The sequence below is a fragment of the Plectropomus leopardus genome, chromosome 20 (assembly GCF_026936395.1).
Source record: "Plectropomus leopardus strain MGB_pleo_1.0 chromosome 20, ASM2693639v1, whole genome shotgun sequence".
NCBI lineage: Eukaryota > Metazoa > Chordata > Actinopteri > Perciformes > Serranidae > Plectropomus > Plectropomus leopardus.
In genome coordinates this window covers 13185015-13212019 of record NC_142195.1, presented here as the reverse complement: position 1 = coordinate 13212019, position 27005 = coordinate 13185015, and the positions used below count along the sequence as shown (strand labels likewise).

Here is a 27005-nt window from a genome sequence, read left to right as displayed (position 1 = left end):
TGAGTGTAAAAATGTGTAAACTGCAAGAACTGCAAAGCTGGCACAGTTTTGTAAAAGGAGCCATTGTCCAAATTAATTGCAAATACTGCTTTACCTGTTAGGAGCTCCTAATATGTTAGGACAGCTCTGCAGCTCTGCAGCTCCCCTGAATCCTGGAGTAGATGAGAGTTCTTAATTCAGAATAATCCAGGTGAAAAAAGCTCAGGACTGATTTCATTCTGTTAGAAGCATTTATCACAGACCTAAAGCATATTCTTTTTTTCTTTTTTTTTTTTTAAGTAAACTATCTGCTGTCGGATGCTGCTGCCTATTTAGATGTTAACATGAGCCTCAGATCACACACAAACATGACATCTGACTGTCATTCAAAAATTAACCAAATTTATCAAATCACACCAATCTGCTGTTGTCTGTTCATTGTCAGATTATTAAAACTAGACAAGGGTGATGATGGTAAACATAATGGCACTATTCCAGGTAAGAAAGACAGTACTAGAAATAAACAATTCATGGCTCTCATGACTACATACGAATGTGCAAGTAAGAATTTTGAACAACTACACACACTTTGAACCACGTTTTCTGTATACCAAATAGCAGATGAATCTAAACAGTGCAGTCTGGTTTGGAAGGTCACATGGAGACAATCATGGGAGTAATTTCTTCCTCTATTTGTGCACTTTATTGGTTCCACATCCTGATAAACATATGACTTTGGTTAAGCCTGTTGTGCTCTTTATTTCCTTTCTGTAATTGTAGAAAGTGAAAGTAGATACAAACAGAAGAGCCTTTACCCACAAATGTTTCTCTCTCTATTCTAACAGACATTGGCTTCATAAATGGTATTATGAGCATAAACATAAGGTTTAAATTACATTTAACCCCATTAATCCCAAAATCCAAGATCTGCAAACTCAATGCACATCACTGTAAAAAGACAATACTGGACCATTACTTGTGTTGTGCATAAAAAAGATGCAATATTTACTTGAAGTCCAATGTAACGGTGGGCAAAGTAAAAAAGATTAACTGCATTTTTTCCCCATGAATTAGCCACCTTGTAAAAAGCAACCACTCACATTCAACAATATGCAAGTATCTATTGCTATTGAGATAAGCAGAATTTATTGTTGAGAAGGCTGTAATAGGCTACTGTAATATGTCTAACTCCTCTTCACTCCAAAATGACGGAATAGGTCCTTTCCTAATGACTCCCAAAAAGATATATTTGACCATTGTAGAGTACCAGCAATAAGCACATGTACTCACGTTGTGAAATGGTTGCAGTTTTACATAGTTAGGTTTAGCCAACAAAACTACTTGGTTAGGTTAAGGAAGAGACAGGTGTGTTAAAATGAATACACTTGTTACATATGTAACCTAAGTATGTTACATAACTTACTGAAGTGTTGTACTTGGCGTACATTATTTAGAATAAGTCAACGCTGACTTTTCCTTTTACAAAGGAGACAAACAGCAGTCTCCTGGGTGAAAGTCCTTTCTATGTGGACTTTTGACACTCCTTATACTACGTCACCTCACATTCCTCCTTTGGTCCCATCATAATAATGACGGTTACCTAAAAATAAATGTAAATTGGGGTCAGAATAATCTGCTTGCACAAACAACATGGACATTTTCTGAGAAGGACAGTCTGAATGAATTGGTAGCTGGCTACTAGTCTTGTAATTATTGCTGAAACCTGTGTTCATACCAAAACTTATCAGCGTCTGAGCTATTTTAACCCAGGTCAGGAGCAGGGTCATGATCCCAGGCTGAATGATGTTACTACATCAGTCTAAAGGGGTTCTGACTCATACAAGCATGGAGTAAAGCCACACAATGTCAGGAAACTATGGTCTAACTTGTAGCACCAATCTTGCCGCACCAACCGAAATGGGAGATTGTCTGGGTCCCCATAACATTGTTCAGATGCCAGCTTGTCAATTTGTTTTCAAATCAAAGAAGAAACAGGGGAATGAGGGGGAAGGAAGTAGCCTGAGGGAGGTTTGATGAAAAAAAGCAGCAGGGGTTGAACTGGTGAGAAGAAGTTTAAATACACAAACACCAAGATTCATTGCTTCACATCTGGGGTTTTAGGCTGTTGGAGGATTTGGAGACTGTGTGAAGAATATTTCAGAGCTGTGTTTAGAATATTCTTCCTACATTGTTTTTGTTGATGCAGAGCACAAATGAGGAATGTACAGTTTGTTGAGACAGTTTTACCCATCCTATCAGGGACTAGCAGCCCACTGGCGTTCCAAACTCCTCAACATAACACATACACACACACACACTTACTCACACACTTTTCCCTTGACTTTGGCTAAACAGACATGTTCCCTGCACATGTGCACGTCTGTTAATGTTTTCATTAATGTTTTAAGCTTACTTTATCATTGTCAGAAGCGTGTTTGCCCATACGATTGCCTTCACACGTGCATGCATGCATAGGTACATAGGATGGTAAGTCTGGCTTCAAAGACACGTGAGCAGCACACATGCAGCCAGTTTAAACCTTTATCTGTGTATCTGCACAGCCATCCCACAACCCTTAATGCTGTGTCAACATCTGCATCCCATGCCTCAGGGTGCTATATTGTCGTGTGGTCTTTGGCAGATTCTGTGTTTTCTGACTGGCTTCAGTGAAGCATGTGAGGCGTCTATACACATGAGCATGCACACACACACACTCAAACACACTCTTGAGCTATTTTTAGAAAAGGCTCAGACTTTTTCTACTCCACTGGTTATTGCCTGGCAGTCTGGGTTTGTGTGTGTGTGGTGTGTGTCTAAATCTCTTTAGTGTGTGGGGCCCTGGATGGGGTCTGGTTGCCAGAGAGAACACAGACAAAAACAGCAACTGTGGCCCTGTTTACACCTGGTATTAACTTGGGCTGCCTCTTGAAAGTCAGAGATTTGAATTTTCAGTTGGAGACCCTCAGTTGAGATTGCTTTAAGTCAAGCAGTCATTTTTCCTCTGTGCTGTGTACTGCTGGGGAAGTCAGATGTACTGGAGAATTGTCTCGGGAGCTGCTTTCCTCACGGTGAATGGTCAGTTCAGCATCTGCATGGTTAGCATTAGCTAACAAAGCAGCAGCTGTTAAAAAGTTCCCACAAATTCACACTAAGTCCAAAATGACTTGACATTATCGTTAAACGTGGCTCTAACTGCTGACAGTTATCCCTGTCACTGTGTGTGCATGTTTGGGCGGACTCTCCCCAACTGTACCCTGGCTTTGTGAGAGAGCTCACACTCCTACAGCAGTAGCATCTTACAATGGTGAATAAAATTATATAGGCACCAGGTTAATTTTACAGATAAAGATTTAGCTCTTTTAACACAAACCACTCAATGGTACATACAGACAAAGCTACACAGTCTTTGACAACATTGTTTATTACACATGGAACTTGATTAATTAAATGCAGAGCATGTCAAAACAACTCTTGTTGCTTAGGCAGTTATATAGAAATATATCCTTGAAAATGTATTTAATATGAAAATTCTTCTGAATTTTGCATCTAGCCTTTTTAGAGGCTGGTATTTGTGTAAAGAATTTAATCTGTGAGTTTCTCAAGTTTTTACGTTTTATGGGTATGAAAAGGAAGCTGGAATACCATTTTGATTTTGTATGAAGTTATGGTGTTTTATTTTGAAAACACCTTATTTTTTTGTAGATGTGTTTAATGAGTCACTCAGGTCTCAGAAAATATTTTTTATGATCTATCTTTGGCCACAGCTTCCTCACTGCTTCTGCCTGGTGGCCATCCACATTTTTCTTTTAATATCTATGCGGATGTGGTCAGTCGTGGGTGTGTGTTGATTCATTCAAACAGTCTGTCGGCTTTACATTATCATTCTAAGAATGTATCCAATTAGCCACTTGTAGCGAGAGAGCAGATCACTGCGAGTGTATATGTGCACTTCATCCAGCTGGAACATAGCAGTCTAGTGTGAATGAGCATCCACTCCTTACATGCAGGCGGCTAGTTGAAAAAAGGCCCGACAAGCGGACAATCCCTCCCCAATCTCCAGTGACCACGCAGTATAATATGTTCTCTGACACCCCTGAATAATTCTATCCTGGGGGGCTACATCAGGACAATCGTCTATAGAGCGGGTAACGTCTGCATCGTTTTCCAAATTTTTCATGTGGCTTTAGGGGAAAGCTTCACCGATGGCTCCAGAGGGACTAGGACTTCCCTGTTTTGATGTTCCCGCTGCGATTACTGATTAGATTTTGATCTCTCTCATGACCCTCAATAGCTTAATCCATGCTTGTGCAAGCTGATACCACCTGTGTTTGTAGCCATTTTTGGACAGAGAATATCATGGTTCCCTTTGATCCTTAAAAAGTCTTAAAATGTACTAAATTAATGAATCTAAAAATAAGGCCTCTACTTTTATAAATTATAAAAGCATTTTAAGATGATCCAACGTTTTAACTTGAACAAAACAGTATAAACATTTGTACCAAATTGTTCCTAACCATAAGTGATTTATATGGGTTAATGTTTTTTTTTTTCTTTTCTAAATTTTTGTTATTGTAAAATTGGTCCGGAATTTCATTCCAGGTGGCATTTAAAAGTATTTAAAAGTCTTAAATTAAACTTTTCTTAGGCTATAGGAATCTTGAATATGGTAACATATGCGGCTAGAGGATATGTTTAAGATAGTTTATTGTGATGTGAGAATATGATATGACCTGGATTTTGGTTTAAAGCACCGGCAAATTAACAGGTGGTAGGTTTTAAATGTCTGTGTTGTACAGAGTGAAATGAACAAAGACTTAATGCTTCCACCTGTTTGGTCATCCACTTTAATAACTGTATATTCTCAAACATTTTTTTCATATAAATACTGTCAAGCACCAATAGTCATCACCAGACACATTATCACTGTCCTTGGTAAGAGATAACAAAGCATTTTGTCACTATTACCAAACAAATAGAACATTAGCTTGCAAACATGTCAGGTTTTCTTTAAGTCATGCAAATAGACACACATACACATACGTACACACTCAGTACAGTTCCACAGGTCTTCGTACCCATCAAACAACTGCTCTAAAAATATGTTGTTCCAGCTCTTAGCTTGTACGTATTTTTAGATGGCTCCTACATAACATACACTCATTCACCTTTCACAGTCAACTGTGACTTGAGTTGGAAAGCACTGAGTGTATCAGTGCAGTCTCATTTGGAGGGAGGCGTTACGAAAGAAAACTTTATAGCATAGAGATGCTCTACTGTAATACGGAATGGTGAGCAGAATAATCCATTCACAGACACCAGGGACTTACTAGATAGTAAAGGTATTATCACTGAAATAGGAGGAACAAGTAAATATTTCATTTAGGATGCTCCAAAAAAGCTGCGCCGAGGTCAAGGAGCACTAACACATTGTACTCGCCCACCTCATCGTACAACAGTGTTTAAGGCTGCGCTACTAACAAAAACCTAGGCGGAAAAAATGTGTTTCTATTTTCCAAGAGATTTAATGAGACATCATTTGAGAAGGCACAAGATGAAGTGGGGTCATTAACACAGTAAATATTGTATATCATACCAATTCTGAATTATAATAAAGGAATGATGACATGATACGATTCACAGCAGAACAGAGAAAGCCACGACAGAATACATGTTTTGCAATTTATGTCTCATTGAGCAACTTTAACAAGTTTAACAACAATGCAAAAGTGCAACACGATATTCTTTAGACAGATGATTTATGGAGGGTGGTTCAGCGCAGATGGATGCATAACGCAGGATTTCTTTGCTCAAGGGACGAAGCATTTTTGTTACATACAATAATACAATAACAAACGCAAAGTGCAAACACATTTCCTCTGTATGCATGCACAATCGGACACACAAAGGCATTCACACAATTACATATCCTGATATTTATATTATAATGCTACTGAGGACCCTCATGGATGTGATGTATTTTTAGTCTCTAACCATAGCTTAAAGGCTGATTTATAGTTGCAAGTAGGCTTGACACAGTGCGTGCACTGTAGCCTAAACCACCGCAAGCATTGTTGTGTCTGTGTCACTCTGCAATTACACCTCCAACACATTAGCTGCCAGTGGGATTTCTGTGTCACTGTGTTTAATTCTGTGAAGTGCAGGAAAGTTCGATTGATTCAACTAAAAAAATGATTTAATAAAAAGAACATTTTACAATTTTACAAAAAAATCAACTATGACTCACAAGGCTCATCCACAAAAAACTGGCTTGTAATAGACCCGTTTTCTCCACATATGGCCTACAACATGCTAATGTATAAGGCTATATATAAGGCTACGGCATCATATTACATTAGTGTAGCAGCTGGCTGATTTTTCCTCTATTGAAAGGAAGCCAGGACAAATCATACACAAAACTTGAAATGCTATAGCGGCTTTATTATTCTCACAATTTATGGTCTCTTAACTGTAAAATCAAAGTAAATAAAAGCTTTGTTTCCGCTGAGAGAAATGGTTTTCAGTTTGCAAAATAAACAGGAGGTCTTGGTCACTATGACACAAACACCCTGTTTAGACCTGGCATCAACATGTGATCTGATCAACTGGATACGTAATATAAATACAGGTATATCAGATGAGAAGATTGATACCTCTCACATACAGTATGTGTCCCTTGAACATGAAGCTACAGCCAGAATATGATTAGCACAGCTTGGCATAAAAACTTGAAACAGGGAAACAGCTAGTATTGACCTTCTCGTTCAACTCTCGACAAGAACACAAACAGGAATATTTCCCAAAATGTCAAGCTGTTGTATTAAAGGGTTACTCCACACAAAAGCTTATCTTTTGACTTTGCACTCACCGGTTCTGGGCTTGAAAGATGTTTGTGAAAAGTTTGTTATTCGCTGATGGAGAACAACAGCTGCAGTCAGCTTGAAGTCGGGCAGTTACCATTGTAAAAAAGTGTTTATGGCTGAAAGAAACCTGTGTAGAAAGTAAAAGTGGATCATTATGTTACTACTGGTAGAGGCTGAGACCTTTGAGGTTTGTTATTTGATACCAAAACTTGGTAGAATGTCACTTTGACCTGAAAACAGCACCTTGAAATTGCCTGCCGGCAATATTATTTGCCAACAATGTTTTCCCTCCGAAGGTTGACACTCAAATTGGGTCCCACAAAGATAGAGAGGGCCATGTGTTAGCAGCTGTGGCCAGTATCCTCAGATTCAACTTTGGGTTCCTGTAATACAATGGCTCATTATTTAGAGCCTCTCTCACACACACACATACACATAGTCACACACATACACATACAATGGGGCAGCTTCAGGCCATGAGATTAGTGAAGATTGACCCCTTCTCCACCCTGCGGCAACTTCCCTTTCCCTCTTAACCAATCAAAACGGAGGGTTGGCAGAAAGTGTAATGTGAAACTGGGGGTCTTGGCTCAACAAGGCAAACCTTGGGCACAGTTGGAGGCCAGCAGAAACAACAGCCGCAGTCTCTCACACTCTCTCACTCTCACAGAGTTTCCTTACTTTGTTATAGCCTGTTTACAAACACCATCTGCTGTATACACACACAGTCAGGCTGTTTTATTCAGCAAGACACAGACACACACCCCTGAGAGCTTTGCCTTGTGGGATTTACAATGCGGACTGCTGCTATGGATTAATCATTTTGGTGGCTGGTTGTGTGTGTTACAGACTGGACGAGTCTCCGTCTAGCCTGACTGGACACACAGAGGACTCGTACTAAACAACTTAGTCTGTCTTTGTTGGAGCTAGTTGAAGCTAGCTACAGTGTCTGCATGAGGCCACGGGGCCCTCTTTCTGTGCAGAGGGTGGATGATGCAGTGTGTGCTCTCCTTCATCTCCCCTCAGCTGAGCTCCGGATCCCCCTGTAGCTGCGAGGTCGGCCCCGAAGGAACAAAGAGGAAGAAATCCAAGAACCTGTAAGTACTCAAATAATTCTTTTTGCCTGTGTGTTTCCTTTATGTGGTTATTTTCAATGTCACGTCCTGCTCATTGTGTAAGTTGAAAACAAGGAATGGCATGTTTCACTTAAGAAAACAATGCTTTGTCTTTATGCTTTAGAATAAAACGATTATTCATCATTTACAAGTATGTTTGAGAGAGAGGAGGAATGAGAGTGAGTGAGAGGCAGCACAATAGATCAGTCTTTCATAGTCCTGCTATTCACCATTTCTGCTCTCACTCATCAGCCTTTTATTTTCATGCTAATTCAATTAACACTTGTATTCAGTAAGATGGTTACTTTTCACACCCTGCTTTAACATCCACTATTTTAAAAGGCTGTCTTTACTTGTGTCCAAACTAATGATGAATGCTAATCTGTCTCAGCACATGGGAGGTCATTAGAGACATCAGGATATACTTTGAATATGTTAGTATGGCTGTGATTGGTTTTAGGGCTGGTTGATACCATAAAATTTGGTTTTGATGACATACCAAAAATACATGGCTGCGATTTTGGATATTAATACAGATACAATACTTTTTATTCTTAAAAGCAGCTCATGTACTTTCATGTAGGGAAGAGAGGTGTGTCGTGATTTATGAGGCGAATCATTGGTCTGCTAAAGTTACAGCTAATGATGACTAATTACAGCAAAAACAGTTTTAGTCTTCAAATACAAATTGGTATGATATAGAATGGAGAACCTAATCCTGTTTTTGGTATCAGTCCTATTGATGCTAAGATCAGTCTTTGAAATGAATACTTCTGTACTATCTATATTATCAATATTTTGGTGTTGATCTGTCCAATCCAAAATTTGGATTAGTGGACTGAGGGTGTCAGGACATATTCACACAATGATTGCTACATTAAAAACCTCAGCCTTTCTTCTTTATTTGGGGAAATTTAATTCATATCAGATTAAGGGGATTTAGAATAGGTCTAAGATTTTTGTTTTCTTTTCACTTTAATGTTGCACACAAATTTTGACCCTTGTGCCAGTCTGCACATGCTCACATAGCTGCAAATGAAGAATCATGTTTTAGGCTTAAGGTGTCTGTAAAAGCTAATCATCCAACGCTGATCATTATCTACTTAATTAGGTGGTAAATGATGTGTGTGCTGCTGAGGAGGGTGGTACCATATGTGTGTCTCACATTCTCAGCAGTGTGAGAAGCAAGGTGTGTGTTGAGAGCAAAGCGTGTTTGTTTGAGTGTCAGATGTGTGCATCGACGCCTCAGTGATTCATCAGCTGTTCAATGAGCCTTATTCACACCCCTGTTCATCAAGATGAAAGCACATTTTCACGCCGTGCGGACAATAAAACCTCTCACAGCGGCTGTCCTTGGGTTTGATAGCTGCCCATTCTTCTGCTCAAGCTGTGTTTTTTATGTTGTTTAGTTAACCAGCAGATTAAGTGATTAAGATTCCACAGCCCTTTTTTTCCAGAGTCCAGGGTATGTTGCCTTTTTGTCAGCTGCTGCAAACAGCTCCAGCTTTATTTGCATTAATAGCACAGACACTTCAGAGAATGCAGCGCTGATTTGAATCTTAACGAAATGTGTTTTTTCTCTCCGCTTAATTTAGTTTTAAAGCTAGAATGTGTGATTGTTCATTTGTTTGCAAAAGCAAATCCAAATCAATGATTTATTACTTCTCGTAGCAATTTCAAGACAGTCATTTGATCTTCAATTTAAGACTTGATACACAGAATTAATGTGCAGTCGTAACAACTTAATGTGATGTTAACATGGCAATTCAAGCGACACGTAGCATCTCAGCTGGACAGCATTCGTGTATATAGGTCATGGACAGCAAACAATGATTTGCTCAACAGCAGTAGGTAAACAAACATGAGTCATAATGTTAGCTCATCTGATATTACATACCATTCTGTCACTACGGAGGATTTGTATTTGTTTTTCCAAACAAGCAAAACTGTGATTACATGAAGACCTGTCATTTTTGAATAGAGTGAATCATTCAAAGTATCCAGAGTGTGATGTAAACAACAATAGTTTTTTTTTAAAGCTTCTCAAATACATTTAGTCTTCCATTTTTATGTGGAAAGAGACATTTAGAAAAGATTTAAGTAAGGTTTGTATACGCTGTCTCATCCATCTGTATATCTCAATGTAGACACTTTGTCAGTAGTCCCCCCTCTTCACTGGCATTAATACCCATATACAAGGTTCCCGCGGATCACTAAAAACTCTTCAAAGGCACTGAATTCATCCATCTAAAAACCAAGGCTGTAATTGGTATTAAAAAGTCTTAAATTAATCTTTAGGAAGTCTTAGAAATTCCAAGACAAGGGAAACAGGAGTTTTTTTTCTCCTTGATGTTGTGTCGTACAGTCTCAAAATAATTGTCACTGTGCCCTGGATGACATGGAGAACCGATTTAACAGGATTTTGCGACATTGCTGAAGCTGTTTCAAGGCAATACACAGATGGCTTGGTGTATTATATAAAAAATATTTTCAAGCATGATAGGTATCAAGGCATTGGAGTCCTACATACAAGGTTAGAAACACAAAGGTATTTACATAGTTCTGTTCTAATGACATGTCTGCAGTGAGCCAAGAAAAGGTCTTGTTATATTAAAATACAATACAAATTTGGGCAAAATTATCATTTACCCAAAGTTATTGATGTTAGTTCATGTTTTTTTTTAATCCTTCAGTTTTGCTTATTTGAAATTTGGCCTTTCATTTCTTTCAGAGTAGCATTAGAAAGTCTTAAATCTAACTTGCCTTAATCTGAAGGATAAGAGCAGGGGATTTTTTGGATTAGTAAGTCTGGTAGACACATTTTTCTAGTATACCAGTTTGTCCTTTTTTCCCTGTTCCAGTTCCTTGTTGACAGGTTGCAGCACATCTGATTGCCTCGCCAGGTGCAACGCTAATTACCTTAAGTGGGTTCACCTGTGGTGGCTGCTGCTGCTGCATCTGCAGTGTGACTTTGATGAAGGCTGCTTAAAAGAAAAGGTTTGGTCTCCTGTAGACAAAATGATGTCTCGTCATTGAGTGCAAGCCTTTTCTATCAAAAGGATAAGTCAAAAAGCTTTTTAAGCGCCCTACCTGTTGATGCACGATAAGTTGGTGTAGATTCTCAGTCATCCAGATCATGGTCACTTAATTGACACGTGTATTCTGTCTCCTGCGTTAACAGCTCCCGTTTTCTATTAAATCCTCAATGTCATGAGCCTGTTATCGCTTATGAATAATTCTTCATCTTGCAGTGTTTGACCCATTTTCAGCCTTCTTTCCACCATGCCACAATGTGAATCAACACCGGGGGCAAAAACCTACTCAATCACATGAAGCCATACCAATAAACAAAACCTCAATACAATAACTTTCTGTATAGCTCAGAGGAATACAAAGGCAATATGTTGCTGCTATAGATAGAAATCTCAGGCTTCCTATAGAACCAAGCATGACGGAAATGAAATTATTTCCTCCAGATGTTGGAGGCTTATATATAACATATAGAGAGAGCCAATGGCAAAAAGTATCTTACATGGTCAAATCATACTTAGATATAGCGATATATAGCAAAAAAGACGTCGCATTGACCTTTGGCCATGTGGTTTATGAAGATGGAGATCCAGTAGTAAACCTAGATTTGATTTTCTCTAATCCCATTGTCCTTGTGGTTTTAAATTGTGTGCAACTTGGAGTGTGAAACCACTCGTGGGTTTGTCTCAGTCTAGCAATCAGTGGTAGTATCACTGTAAACACTCTCCTTCTTCCCTTAATCACTGTAATCATCATTAGTAAGATTAAGATGATTGAATAAAACAATACATAATGTAAATGTCGATAGACGAAGAAAATTGATTGATTTTTTCAGTGAGGTTGAAGTGGTAGTTAAATATTCGAGCACATAACATATTTCCTCTTTGTAACTTCCTTTCTCCACTCTTGCAAAGCACTTAACTTTTCATGCATCATTTACATCAACAAAGATGTCAGTCTGGTCATTAAATAAGCTTTCTTGCACTTCCCCCCTGTATTCCTCCCATCTTTTTAGATTTTCTTCCCACAAGATTTTGTCTCTCCGTTTAGCACATTTTAATTCCTGTGTCTAGTTTTCTGGATCCAGTACAACTGTTTTCCAGAAATTACCCCCATTATCTGTGCCTCTCCCCCCTCTATTATCACCTTTTGTTTTTGCTCACTCCAGGTGTTCCACTTCCACAAGCTATCTCGTGATTGCGATCCCTGCACAGCTGTACTCCTGTTTTCCCATCCGGTAGTTTCCCACAAGTAGCAATAAAGGCTGACACCTGCAGCACACCAACTCCTGCACCAGTCACGTACAGAATCCTGAGCTTGTTGATAGATTCATTTCAATTATACTGACAAGCTTTGGACACTGATACTCTCAGTGATTAGAAGTGGTATCCAATTTTGAGTCTTAAAAGCAGGAAATACAGACAGATGGAGAGGGCAGAGAAAACGTAAAATGCTGGGTGCCCGTGAAGATTTGTCAACATAAAATTACCATCTGTGTGTTTGATGCATGCACTCATAAACAGTGTTTATATACATGTATACATGGAATACACAGAGAGACTGTTTTTTTAACAGCATACTGATTCTGTGCCATCATGAGAAGCAGTTGACAAGCGCCTAGTTGATCTCACCTGGTTTTGCTGCCAAGGTGCATGGAAGGCCACTTTTGTGCGCTGTGAAAGTGCATGTTATTGATGTAGTTAGACGTGATGTGCACAGACCTTGTTGTACAATTAGAGCTGCGATTACGTGAACCACTCAAAGCCTTTATGTCTATGAAGACTCTGGATCATCCAGGTTATATAGAGGCATCTAGAAGTTGGAAATTCTGTTTTAGGTGTAATCCCTTGAGATATACCATTTTTCAAGGGGTCCTCAATGAAAAAAATCAGCATTAGACAAAACATTTTACACAAAACTAAGTAAAAGGATAATTAAACAGTACCAAATAAAACAAAAAAGGACAAAAAGCAAACAACAAAAGCAAATCAGTAAATTTCAAGTAATAAGCATACACCAAACAGAGCATGAAATAGATCACTCAGTCATAGGTTAAAGAAAAGTATTTATGTCAGTGATTAAGTAATAAAGTTATCAGACATACTGTAATTAAACAAGAGATATCATTCACATTCTCAACTGATCCTGTAATAAAAAGACGAGGAAAAGTAATACTGATCAAATATTTACAGATAGATTAATTAATGTAAGGGAGCTTTAAACATAAAGGCTTTCTTCTGTATTGCCTAAGAAACTGCAAGAACGGAAAAAAAGAGCTTTTTAGAGTTTCTCAAATGATAATTAGAGGAGAAACTACTTTAAATAGTAAGGTTGGCTAAAATGTACACATTTGCAGCCCGTGTTTGTGTCTTTTCATAAAGGTTAAATTAAGATTTTCATACATTGCACAATGATGAATTGTAAAAGGACAGCCAAGAACAATTACAGGCTATTATAAACTATATCGAGAGGAAGAAGTTTAGTTTTGGATGCAGCCTGCTATACATCATCAGCCTAAACATCTTGAATATAACATCTTGAATCACTCACCTTTGACTTAAGCTCAGAGCTCTACCACTGCCTGTTATCTGGGACAGTTAAACAGATCATTACAGTAGTCAAGTCACTTTTTTAGCTAAAAAGACAAATGTCATCTCCATTTACTAACCCATAAAACTACAAACCCATCCAGGCTGCAGTGGAAGGAATCTGTCCTCTCTAAACACTGCGTGGTGATTGGGTGAGCCCAAGGTCCGCCTTCCCCAGACCCCCTGGACTATAAAAAGCCCCACCACATCCTCTCAGGGGTTAGAGGAATGTGATTGTCAAACAAACCCCTGGGCCTGGAGCACCGGCACTCCTAACACACGCTTACATGCAGTCCAATTTCCACACACATCGAGTGAAGCTGCATACAGGCCGGCACCCATGTTTCACACTATGGTCGATTTCTCGGAGAAGTACCTGGAAAGGTAAGAGCGAGGCGGTGTGTGTGTTAGTGTGTGGGTTCATCTGCACTTTTAATATCAAGAATTAGAAACATCAGGAGAGAGGGTGAGGAAAGTGTGGGTGGGGGCTGTTTTGCGTCCCTCAGGATTCATTGCTCTCAAGCTGGTAGGAAGCTATCTGACCTCTACATGGATCTCATTTGACAGTCGCAGTGAGGGAGAAGAAACCCCCGAGAGGCTCAAGCGCTCCAACTATTTTGGAGGAAGCAGCTTTAAGTTCTAACTTGAGGCTGCCCCTTTTTCTTATTATACGCAGCCTGGATTTCAGGAATAGGATTGCTCATGTGGTCTTTGTGGCTAACAAGGTGAGTTTGCTCAGAAATAGAGCTCTTTTTTTGGTCTTGATTGAGGGAGACCGTGAATGAGATAGTGTTATATTTATGGGCAAAATTTAGGACAATCCCCTTTTTCGTTGTTCTTCTAGGAATATGGCAGTGTGACTTTGCCTTTGTTATGAGGCACTTTATAGATTTGCTTTCTCTTTCTTCTTGTGTTACTGTATATTTTTGGATACGTCACATCTCTGGACTGTTTTGTCTGTGAACAAAGTACAGGACAAATACAGTTTGTTCCAGTATCTTTTTAGACTGGGCCCAAATAGTGCAAATGTTATTTAAACTGTTAAAGACAAACTGACACAACCCTTGACCCATTACACTCACACAGACACAGATGCAAAAACACACTTGCACAGTGTTATTTGTGTGTCTTGTCCTTTATTCACTTCACAGGCACGCATCCTTCTGTAAATAGAAAGTGGCAGAGGGAGCGAAAACACACTTGAACCTTGGGCCACTGCTCTCGCCGTCTGTTTTTCAATTGGCTGCATCCTAAATCTCACAGGTCAGGCTTGACAGAGGGCAATCTCCTGTCATTGTTTGGAACAAAGCATCATGTGGCAAAACAACAAAAGTGGGATGAAGTGGGGCAGTGGATTTGGCTTGTGCTTGTGTGGTACATTGTGATCTGCAGTATGTCTGTCTGCCGCTCATGCCCATGTGCTCCCAGAGCCTTTCCCTGGGAGTGCAGCCTACTTTTCAGAACACCAGGAATAGCCAGCGGGGTGCTATTAGTGCATCTAATGTGAGCCAAGCAAAGAGGGAATAAAGAGTACGGAAACCTGCAGATAATTGCAGAGCTAAAGACCTCTTGCTCCCTCACTCAAGCACATAAAGCTCTCTTTCTTGCACAGACACGTCAGTGTTTGTACACATTATTCTAATGCTGTGAACATGGGCATGCTGTGTTTAGTGTGCTCATGGGTCAGCGGAGCATGTATTTCTAGATGGCAGCGTGTTAGATCAAAGATCATGCTAATTTGATAATCCTCTAAAGAGCATGTGTCAGCCTTTAGCAGATTAAGTGTAGGGGTCATTGCATGTTATAAATCTAAAGGGGTGCATTGCTAATAGTGTTGGTGCTGGGGAGTTTATTAGCAGATACAGCAAAGCATCAACTTTGAATACAGAGGTTATTATGTGAGAAACTGAGAAGCGCCATTAGCATAGAAAGAAAAGAGGTGCAGTGAGCACTGTGTGGATATAATTTCAAGTGTAAACACAGAATTCAGTCCCTCCAGGATTTTACAGGCTTTTTAAGGAATGTTGCAGTCTAAAATGCCTTATTTTTATAAATTACAATGCATATTGTGATGTTTTAAGGTGTTTTTTTTGCACTGAAACTGTGGGAGCAAGTGCACATTTCAAAAATTGTTGTGATTTTATTTGGGATAATTAATTAAAAATCAAAGGCAACTTGTTCCAGTAAGAATTAAACCACACTTTCCTGAGTTTCTCATTTATACTTCACTAATGTTACCGCTAAGCCTGCATATTCAGTCTGACTCACTTTGATTCTTTCAGCACTTGTGATTGAGCAGCAGCATGTTCCATCACAACTTGCCTTCGCTTTCGTTCACAACATAAGGGATAAGGGTGATGTTATACGGGGGGATGTGGATTTTAATTTCATAGATAGTAAAGGAATGGCCCACCTTACTCAGCCTTTGATTGGCTTACCCTGACACTCTTACCATAACCTTAACCAGACTTACTTCTCTTGCCTAAACCTAACCAATCCAACCAGCAAAGACAAAGAGTACTAGCCGTGACAGGTCATGCCTTTGCTATCCTAGAAAATGCAAAGTTGCACAGGGCACTGCTATGATTGGGCAAATTTGCAGAAAAGCCGCAGTGATTGGTGAAAAGGTTGTGCAGACTTCACTGGGATTGGTTGAAATTGCTCTAATTGTTGTGGTCATGACATCTCAACATCCTGGAGGTTAAGTATCATTCTTAAGTAACGTTGCTCTCGAAATAGACTCAAACACAAGACTACTTGCCGTTTCTGATATCGCGCAAAACCAATACAGTTCTCCCTTTCTGTAGCTGCTTATGTCATATCCCTTTCCTTCTGTTTTTAGTCGTAGTTAAGGGTTTTGAGTTTTACCTGAGGAGGTTTTAATCTACATGCTAAAAGTGCTTCCCCTTTGGTGGTAGTCAGGCAGCTAATGTTGCAAATCTCTGGTGTTATAACAGTGCACATCTCTACGTCTGAAGGTCACTGACATGACTCGACTGACGGTTTATGTGGCGGTCCAACAAGTTGGAGTAGCTGTTGACTCCCATTGAGCTAATAACCACACAGGCATTTTCAGTTATGGCTGTTTCAGTTCAGTTGCCATACAGAAAAAAATGGCAGTAGGGCCACATACACTAAAAAATGCACAGCCCTTTCATTTTTATTTTAAGATATTGAACATTCTTTTTAGTTGTTTTTTTGTCATATTTTAATGTAATTTTCTTCATTATTTGTGTCTCTTTGTTTTTGTTTTGGCAATATCTGCTTTTAATGTTAATTTAATTTTCTCTTAATACCAAACGATGGCAATGTCAGCAGCCGGAATCGGGCCAGTTTATTTTTCCCTACTCTGGGGCGTCATTCATCCCAAATTTAAGCTGAGTTGGGCAACCGAACACAGCCCGGCTTATTTCTTCCAGCATGCCGAGTTTGTGCCAATGCTCTGCTAGGTCATTTTTGATAATGGCCCAGAGACGACAGTGTCAACAACCGCAATCAAGCCATTTTTATTTGGCCTGATTCTGGAGGGTCATTCATGCACAGTCTTGGCTAAGTCAGGCAACTGCATGCGGCCCGACTTATTTCTTCTTGGGCAGATGCTGGGTCAGGTCATTTTGGATACCTTGGTATGTTTATGTTATGCATCAACACAAAACAAATTCCTTGTATGTGAAAACCCACCTGCAAATAAACCACATTTGGCTTCTGATGACATACTACCTAACTGCAATCAGTGATTTAAATGAGGCAGCCACATAATATGTAATAGGAGCCACTTGTTTTCAGAAATAGTGTCAGTGCTGTATTTGGGTTTCTGAAAATAAGTGGCAAGATAAATCACAGGATTATATAAGCTGAAGTTGTTTCCACTTCTGACACCAGCTATTGGGAGTAGAGGAATGCCTTGCAAGCAGTTTGTGCTGCTAGAGGAAGGAAAATGTCAACTGTTTGTGTTTGCAGTATCCATTGACACCCACATGGTGGCAGGATAGAAACATACATTTCCCTTAAAGTGGCTGTTGCCATGACATAATTGTCACATCCTACCCCCGTGGGCTTGGCTTGTATAAAACCAGACATAAATAAGAAAGAATCCCTCGTCAGGCCAACAAAATATTTTCCAGCCCTTATAAAATACTTCTCATCCTCATATGCTCTGGCAAGACAGAGGCTCTCTTTAAGCGAACACATGCACAGCTCGAGACCTAATTGCCTTGAGTGCAACCCTAAAAATAGAACAATCTAATGAATCCTGCTCTGATGTTACGGGTTTATTTAACAGCAAGAGCATTTTTATATAGGCAATAATGTCCTTCAGGCTGGGAAGTGCGAGCTATTCACAGAGTTACTGCATCAGAGCACCCTGTTGTTCCCACCAAAAGAGAGGCCCGAATTGTGTTCAGCATCTGGTTTAAGCCTGCTTCATACAGAACACATACGTTTTTGCAATCAGTGGATGAGTCATCCCTCCACTAGCGATGCCGCATTGATATTTCGGCATTCCTTTGGATTAGATGTGGAATTCATTAGAAATTGTGTCCTTCGATTTCAGTCTTTTTCTGTTACCTTGTCTGAGAGGAGAAAAACAAAAGTCCACATAGCCTTTCCTAGATGCCGTACCAATGCATGCTCAGTACATTCATTTTCTTAGTCTTCCCCTTCGACTTTTACCCTCCTGAAACTCACTAATGCTTTAAAAAGGCCCCTTATGACTCTTGACTGAAGTAATCTCCACCAGCCAAACCCCCTAAACCCAAACACACCCAAATCAATACTCCTACAAAGTCACACTCATCCTGATTTTAAAGGCGCTATTCAGCTGCTGCTTCCAACAGCTCATGCAGTCATGTTGTATCATGTGTATATGGGCATGTTTCTACCTTTTTCCGTCCTGCGGCAGTTGGAAAAACTCACATCAGACAGCTGACTGTATTCTCTGTTCAAATCGGCAGCCACGCCGAGCATTTACGCATGCATAAATGATCCCTCTAACACCTCCCTTCACACACACACACACACACACACACACTCATGCAGACGCTGGTGGAGGCTGGGGGTTTTCCAGCACCTGTGACTGGCATGAAAGCACCAGTGAAGTGGGCATGAGTTGGCACAGGTGCAAAGAGGCGGGGTTCTTTGAAATGCTTGTGTGGTCGTTCTTTCATCGCCACTTGAGTATAATCATGCACGATGTTTGTGCTAATCCGCGGTTCTGTGTTCTTCTGCCTCCCCCTGTGTTTGCACGTTTGAATGATAAGTGTCTAAAACTGGAAGCCTTGTTTCTTAATTTGGGGTGTACATGCTCTCCTGGGGGCCCGTGGGTTGGCAGTGGCACAGCTTGCAGTGATTAGGGTCGGCGAGCGCGCACTGCCGCGCTGCATTATTAGCGGGACAGCCAATCCACAGTGGAAATCAAAAGCAGGGACTCAGGAAATGGGTGTTGAGTGAGGTCACATCCCAATGAGGCAGCACGTGCTCCAGGTCGGGAAAAGCCAGGACACGCACCATGGGATTATGGGAATGCGCAGGATTCTGAAGGGGCCCCGTGGGGACTGAGGAGGTGGTGTATCACCTTGTGTGAGATTTAAGGTGGTGCATGTGCAGCAGGGGAACAGTGTGTGTGTGTGAGATGGATAGAGGAAGGTGACACAGGTGAGGTGGGCGGTCAGGAGGATTTCGGGTGCTGCTGCAGAGGAGTTAGGAGGTCACTGTGCCCTGTTGCCTCGGCCCCTGGGTCAGCTCCCTCTCAGCAACCCCTGTGGGCACACGGAGAATGGCGTGATGAAACAGAGGAATGAGGATTGAGTCTCTCTCCTCCTTCTCTGCCACATTCGCTCAGTCCCTGCCGAGGAACCTGCCAGGGACACATCTACAGGAAAGAGTTTTAGAGATATTAGATTGACAGGCGCGACGCTGACACGAAGCGAGGAAAGGGAGCTTGGCATCCGTCTTTTGGAAAAGTTCCGTCCCATCATACCAGGACACCTGGCTGAAGACTAAAATGTACACAACACAAAATTTATTTTCACATTTTTTGGCTTTTGTGGGTTTGATATCATGTGGATTTACAGTGCTGAAGAGCTTTCCATGCCTTGGATTGTTTTAAGCGTGGACTTTGGACTTGGACTTAACACACTTTCTTCCCATGTCTCTTTTTGTCTACCTCTTCTCTCGACTTTATCATCCCTTTCACCCTTATCCCATTTCCCCCCATGTCCTGTCTCAACTCCCCTCCTCCTTCACCTCCTTCTGTATCCATAAATCTTTCACTCTTCCCTCTCCTGCCAACTCTCCTGCCAACTCTCCCCCTCCTATCTTCCTCTCTCTCACCCAGGGCCAAAGACATGAAGAATCGGCTGGCTTTCCTGCGGAGGAGGAATGAATCCCCAGGAAGCAACCCAGCCGGCAAGTTAGACAAATCTATGAAGTCAGTCAAGTAAGTGGCCACTTCCTGACACCGTGGGCATGTGGGTGTGTGTGAGATTGCTTTCCGGGTCTCGCCACAACTGGCGATGACCTGGCCTTGGATGGCAGACATGTGGGCAGGAGCTGTGATGGGAGTGTGCTTGTAACAGTTGGCATAATAAAATGAAGGAGAGGAGGTGTGTGTTACTATGGCATGTCAGGAGGAGGGATTGTTTGGATTTTTAAAAAGAATTAGCAAATCAGATATATTCATATTAAGTATTACATGATATTTTTTCACGCCTTTGCTGTGGTGACTTCACAGGAAGCTAACAAAATGTAAAAGTATGTGAGATTAGCAACTTTTTAAATACTAACACTAATTTTAAGTATATTGAATATATTTGTATGTTCCCAAGCAACCACTTTAAATGCCCTCTGTGTAACTACATTACAATATCTTTTTTTTTGTATTTTTGTATTATTTTATTTTTTGTGTGTGTATTGATGCCTGCAGCACATTAAATTTCCTTCTGGATAATTAGTTAAAGATGAGTTAAGCGTATCAATATTACAGATAATTATAGATACACACATATCAAAACAACCTTGCCTTAAAATAAACCTGGTATTACACTTTGCCAAGCAGCTTTTTCAACACATTTTGCAATTGTTGTAGGTGCAAGTTTTAAAAGGCAATGATAAGAGAAATAAAATCGCTATTTGTAAGATAAAATATTTTTGTTGTTAGATCCCAGTAATGTGTGCTACAGCTACCAAAACAATCATAAAAAGCACCGAAAATTGTTCAAACTGACTAAAATTGAGCTTAAACTGCAAAGCAGCTTTTTTTTGACGGTGTCCAGTAAGGCCTTAGATTTAGATTTCAGTGAGTGTAAGATGAGCACTGTAAAGAGAGGCGTGCTTTACAGCAGAGAGGATGAGAGGCAGCAGGGGGCAGACAGACAGTGATGGGGGTGGAGGAGGTCTTTAAACCTGTCAACACAGCCCCATTGGCCGGCTGGAGCCCCTCCCCTCCCGCCTTCTTAGTTGCACGGAGTGGGAATATAAAAGCCTTCCCCCACTAGAGTAAGGCAGACAGATTCATGGCTCTCAGTGTGTTTGGCTTCCTCAAAGCAGAACTGCATGAGACAGAGAGATCAGTAGACACAGAGTAGAGTGGAAGGAAGCATCGGAGAGGAATTATTACCAACTTCCACGTTTCCACTCTTTAATCCAAGCATAGACAAAGTTCTGCGGATGGGTCACACAATGAGAAACCTGGCTGAGATGGGCTTGTTAAAGAATCGCTCTGCTTTTATCTGCAGGCCCACTCCAGAGGAAGCACTGAAATGGGGAGACTCACTTGACAAACTGCTGACACATAAATGTAAGTTACTTTTAATTCTTTTTTTTTTTAATTATTCTTATTTTTGTCTTTTTTTCTCTATTTTGCATACATGGGAATCATCCTTTTGTTTGGATCATCTGTGCATCATATTTTAGTGCAGTATTTTGGGGAATATAGTCATACAGTGTTTGCATGTGGTGTTGGGGGAGGGTGGTGAGCACAGGAAATAGTGCATGTTCTAATGTATGGATTACACACACTGCCGCAGTGAGCGGGCAGCTTGCAGCAAGTTTCCCTAATCCCAACGTACAAAGTCAACACAGAGAAAAGAGTGGAGACGAAAAACAGGCAACCTGCAAGTGTGTTGCTATTTTTGTTTTCCACACTCCATCTTCCACACTTCAATCCCAATCCTTTTTTTTTTTTGAAAAGCTGATAGAGAGCCAGCGCTACATCTGGTCCTCATTCGTCTCTGCTGGCCTCTTTATTCTCCCCCCTTCTTATTTCCTCTCTTACCTCACTCCTGCTTACCAGAATGAGGTAAGAGATGACCGCCTGCATTGGCTTTGCTTATCGGCGTGGGTGATTCATGGGAACGGAAAGGTGCAGGCGGGAGAAGTGGGTGGACGCGGCTTCCTGCTATTCTTTCTTCTGGATGCCGTCTTCCTCAAATCATTAACTGGAGTGAAACTTAAAAAGCCCCAAAGTGCCAGAATTAGTTTTTTCCCCCCTTCCACTAAAACAGTCACCTCTTTGTTCATTCACAGCATGTGTAGAGAGGAATGCATGAATGTCACACTGCAGGGAGGGTGATGTCACGTAAAGGATGTTGAGGACTTGTATTTGTGCATGATTTTTCATGTCTCACTTTATTCCAACCACATGACTCAAAAAGGCCGTCACAGAGTTATTTTAGGCGCTGAAACTCCAAGGAGCACTTCAGCTGTGAGGTTGCCATGGCACTCGAATCAACTCTCCTCTTGTTTATTCTCCTCCTCCTCCTCTGCTTTCTCTCAGATGGTCTGGCAGCGTTCAGAGCTTTCCTGCGCACAGAGTTCAGCGAGGAGAATCTGGAATTCTGGCTAGCATGTGAAGAATACAAGAAGATCAAGTCGCAGTCCAAGATGGCCTCAAAAGCCAAGAAAATCTTTGCAGAATACATCGCTATCCAGTCGTGTAAAGAGGTGAGTGAGAGTGCACTCGACACATATGGATGCTGAGGAAAAACAGCATCAAAACAGCCTCCTGAAAAAAAAGAGAGAAAACATGCATACTGCTATTCCATCAAAATGAAAGCTTGCACTTTCCTTACCTGTTTTGTTCTTTTCCTCTCTGCAGGTAAATCTGGATTCGTACACCAGAGATCATACTAAGGACAACCTGCAGAATGTGACACGCTCTTGCTTTGACCTTGCGCAGAGGCGGATATACGGGCTGATGGAGAAGGACTCATATCCCCGCTTCCTGCGCTCAGAACTCTACGTGGACTTAGTTAACCAAAAAAAGCCTAGCTCCACCCCGACTTCATCTTCATCATAAGAGACCAGAAAAAGATCTGAGGAGAAGAGAAGATGAAAGAAAAAAAGGGGCAGACTTGAAAAAGTGGGTGGGTGGGATGTGAGGGTTTGTTTGCCTTTTTTTTTTTTTTTTTTACATTTTTTTGTTTATGTCATCCTAGGTTTTTGTGTGTGTGTGTGTGAGGACGCGGCAAAGCTATGGCACTGCAAAGGAATGTAGTTTGCACAGAAACCAGGTGGATGGATGAGCGAATGGACTGGTGAATGGATGGATGGATGTTACTAAAAAGCCCACATATGAGGGCTGGAGGAGGAGCTGGACGCCTGTCTGATCACTGTCTCTTTTTATGTGGTGTCCGTCTCTTGGTTTTAAGTTTTCGTCCAGTTGTACTGGAGAAAAGGAGGGGTTGTGCAGAAAACCCTACAGACATGAAGACAGTCCGGTACTGTTTTGTCACTTTTTTTTCTCCTTAATTTCTTTTTTTATTAAATCCCCTCCTTTCCTCCACCGTGTTCTCTGTGAAGCCACTTAAAAGCTGTCGGTACGACACAAAGTCCTTTTTCTTCATGTATTTTTTTTTATCAGGCTCCAAACTGTGTGACGAAGGGGGGGGGGACACAAGATGTCTGAATGAAAGCTAGCGTTCTGGCTCTGTTTCACGCGCATCTCTGTTAAACACCTACACTTTCTCAAAGCTTCTATAAACAGCTTTCACCTCATTCAGTTCATCCCAAGACTGTGGGAAGCGTGGGACAAAGGCGGAGACAGCGACGGGCAAAGAAACACAAAAATAACCGGATGGACTGGAGCTGTGATGAAACACAGAAATGTGTCACTCTCACGTTAAAAAGACATTAAAAGTCACTTTTTAAAACCAGTAATGGAAGAAAAAGACGACTTGCTTCCTGTCTCCAAAGACTGTTTACAACAAGGAACGCAACTGAAGACGTAAAGAAAAAAAATGCAGCCAAACGACATTTCTTTTAACATTGTAGCTCATTCTGGATTAATCGAGGAAGCATTCTCAGGACATTGCCATGACAGGTTCCAGCTTGGTTTATCTTCTGTTTTTGTACGCACTCACTGTTTTTATATGCTTTAGGGTTTCAACGTGCACTCCCTAGATCTACAGAGCAATACAAAAAGAGGTTGCTCGTTTCATAGTCAGAGGAAACAATTGCTTCATGTTGTTATTTATTTAGATTAACTCGCTGGATGCTTCTACAGACACCCTCACCTCCTCTAAAGCACTCAGCTAAAAGCTCTCACTTTCCTCTTAACCACCAAACAGGTCCAATGCTGTCCTGACTTTAAGTGCAATATTTTTTTTTATTTTTATTTTATTATTATGTTTGTTCATTTATTTGGATCATTTTGAATTTTTATGGGGAAGATAAACAGCTTGAGCTCTGTATTAACTTTATTTGTTAAGAGAAAAAAACAAAACGTAGAGCTATAAGGTTGACTTACAACGTAAACTTTCAAGAACCATAAGTAGTTTAATGAATTTTAAGCAAGTGATTCTGTGTGTTAACCCCCGGCAGCAGGCAGCTGGGGCGCGTTATGGTTGTAAATATAATTCTTTAAGAAAACTATGTGATAACACATTAAAAACAAACAAAAACAACAAAACCCATAGGTCTCTGCTGGTGAATGTGGGACCCAGCTGTATCTATGTAAATATGAGAGTCTCAAAACTATAAGATGACATGTATTGTTAAAACAAAAAGTAGGTGAGCAAGAGCAGGTACCGTCTGCTCTTTCCCTGGTCATACACTGCTTGTAAGGAGTTTTCTGAAATGCATTTTATCATTTTCACTGTTTACAATTGAAAATGCATCTCCTATGATAGCAAGTGAAAACAGTAGAGTACATTTGATGTCATTGCTAATGATAAATAAACCAACCAACTGATGAAGTAAGATGTGTTGTCTCTGGCTTTTTCTTAAGTGCTTTCACCCTATGCATTGTGGTCAAAAACATGCTGAAGCGGTCCGTAAGTTTTCATTCTGTTATTAAAAGTAACACGACAGTAACTTTAAGTCGGTTAACAGAATAGTTTGACACTTTCACAGATGCATGCTTTTTTGCAGAACAACCCAGTTGCCAAAATGAAAGTTAGTATTGTACATTTCTGCAAACCGCAGATATGTAGCATTTGTACTTTATTATGTAGTTGATGTGTTGGAACCTCATGTTGCTTTACGACTCAGCAACACTGTGGTAAATGTGTGGTTACATGTAGGCACCAGAACCCCTTAGTTAGGAAAAGATCATGTTTTGGCTTAAAACACAAAACAGTCACGAATGGAAATGCAGGGATGTCTCGCTGTTGGCGGCCGTTTCGTCTTGGTATGATGCCATCCAACATCCCCTCTACCATCTGAAGACAAAGTCAGCTCATATACAGGGTTCCTACAGTCATTGAAAACCTGGAAAAGTCATGGAATTTCACAATGACATTTTTCAGCCCTTGAGAAGTCATGGAGTTAGTAAATCTTTTAAGTTTTGGAAAAGTCATGGAATTCTGACGTATGTAATGAAATTGTTACGGTAATTTTCCACGGATAACCTTCCACATAACGTAACATAAGCACACGTTTATGCTCTGGAGCTGGTGGCGTAACCTTGTTCTGATATGTGTCGATGCGTGAAGTTTTGTTCACCATCATGTTTCTTCATTCTTTTCCCGTGTTGTCTTTCCCTTCATGTTTGCCAGCCAGGTAAAACTCAGTTTGTTTGAAAAGAGTTTGAATTTGAGATGTTTGAAGGATGCAAAACACAAGAAAAAAAAATCTATCCTTGAAAAGTCCTGGAAAATGTTATCCACAAAAATGTGTGGGAACCCTGCATATACATGAATCATAACTGCGTCACTTTAGAAATGTTGATGAGATACGTATGAAACGCAGAAAAGTAACATCTGTGGTTAGCAGAAATGTACAATGCCAACATTTTCTGCTTGCGAGTGGGCGATGTAGACAGATGAAGAAGATTAATACCACTCACAGATATGAGTGGTTTTGAACTTATCTAACTCTCAGCATGAATGTGAAAATTCCCCAGAAATGTCAAACTATTCTTTTAATTAACTGAATATTAAAAAATAATCTCATATTAGGAAATTAAAGCTTATTGTATGGCCTAACTTGGGTGCATTTTTAGCTATCGTTCCTGTTCGTAATAATAACATACTCACCAAGTCAAAAGCTTAAAACAGCTAAAACACGATCAGTCAAAGGGATACACAGATATCAAACATCACATCCCAGATTACAGATTCCTGGTTCAGCTTTGACCTGTCGTATAGTTGTGAATGCAGCTTTCCTATGCAAATGAGGAATTGTTAACAGTATTTTGGGTGTGTATAATTTTAGTTTTACCTGCAAATAATAGTGAAGAGGCTAAATTTTTGCTATATTTACAAGCTGGCGTATTGCTTGTAACGCTTTTATGTTTTGCCCTCTCAAACATAATCGTAGTGATGCAATGTTAGAATAGAAATGATGGCTAAAAGGAAATGTCCAAGTCCCTGTATAAACTGAAAAAAAAAGAAAAGGTTTTGTGTTTTCATACTTTATTGGGAAATTGCTGATGATGGAGTAGAGTAGTATTGAGATGGTGACAGAATATCACAACATGTCCTGATCCCAGCTGTCCTGTTCTGAAAAGAGGAGCCAGTGACACAGGGGTCGAGTTTTGCCCGGGTTGTTTGGTGGAATGAGAGGAAACAGTTGAAGTTCTTTCTGTGTGTGTGTGTGTGTATGTGTGTGTCTGTGTGTGTGTGGGGTGGGTGGGTGGGTGTGTGGGTGTGTGTTTGTCTGTGTTTGGGGGGGTTGATCAGTCTGAAGTGGTGTTGGAAACAGTACTACCAGCGTCTAATCCTCTTTACCAGCTGCCATCTGTTTTGACAGACACAGCTTCTTTTTCCCAAAAGGAATTGTCATCGACCCTTCCTATCGCCTCTCCCGGCCTGTTTCCTCTCCGTCTCACTCCCTTTTGACTGTCTTTGTCTTCAGAACCCACGCTTGCAGTTTTTTACACTCATCTTTTTATGCCATACAGCGGAGGTCCAACTCTTGAGCTGGATTCCTTCACCAAATCCTTTTTGTTCAAGTTTCCTTCCTTTCTGTCATCTGTGTAAACCATGTTACAGTGG

General features: G+C 40.5%; 1 protein-coding gene across 1 annotated transcript in view; it reads left to right on the top strand.

Annotated features, from left to right (window-relative positions):
* rgs3a (regulator of G protein signaling 3a) overlaps nucleotides 1–24768 on the top strand; it is a 165497-nt gene extending 140729 nt beyond the window's left edge. Inside the window, exons 19-23 of the mRNA XM_042509299.2 lie at nucleotides 7866–7936; nucleotides 19907–20008; nucleotides 21306–21367; nucleotides 22346–22512; nucleotides 22667–24768. Coding sequence (XP_042365233.2) covers nucleotides 7866–7936; nucleotides 19907–20008; nucleotides 21306–21367; nucleotides 22346–22512; nucleotides 22667–22867 — 603 coding nt within the window. The 3' untranslated portion in view covers nucleotides 22868–24768. The remainder of the gene's footprint in view (nucleotides 1–7865; nucleotides 7937–19906; nucleotides 20009–21305; nucleotides 21368–22345; nucleotides 22513–22666) is intronic.
* The last annotated feature ends 2237 nt before the right edge of the window (nucleotides 24769–27005 follow it).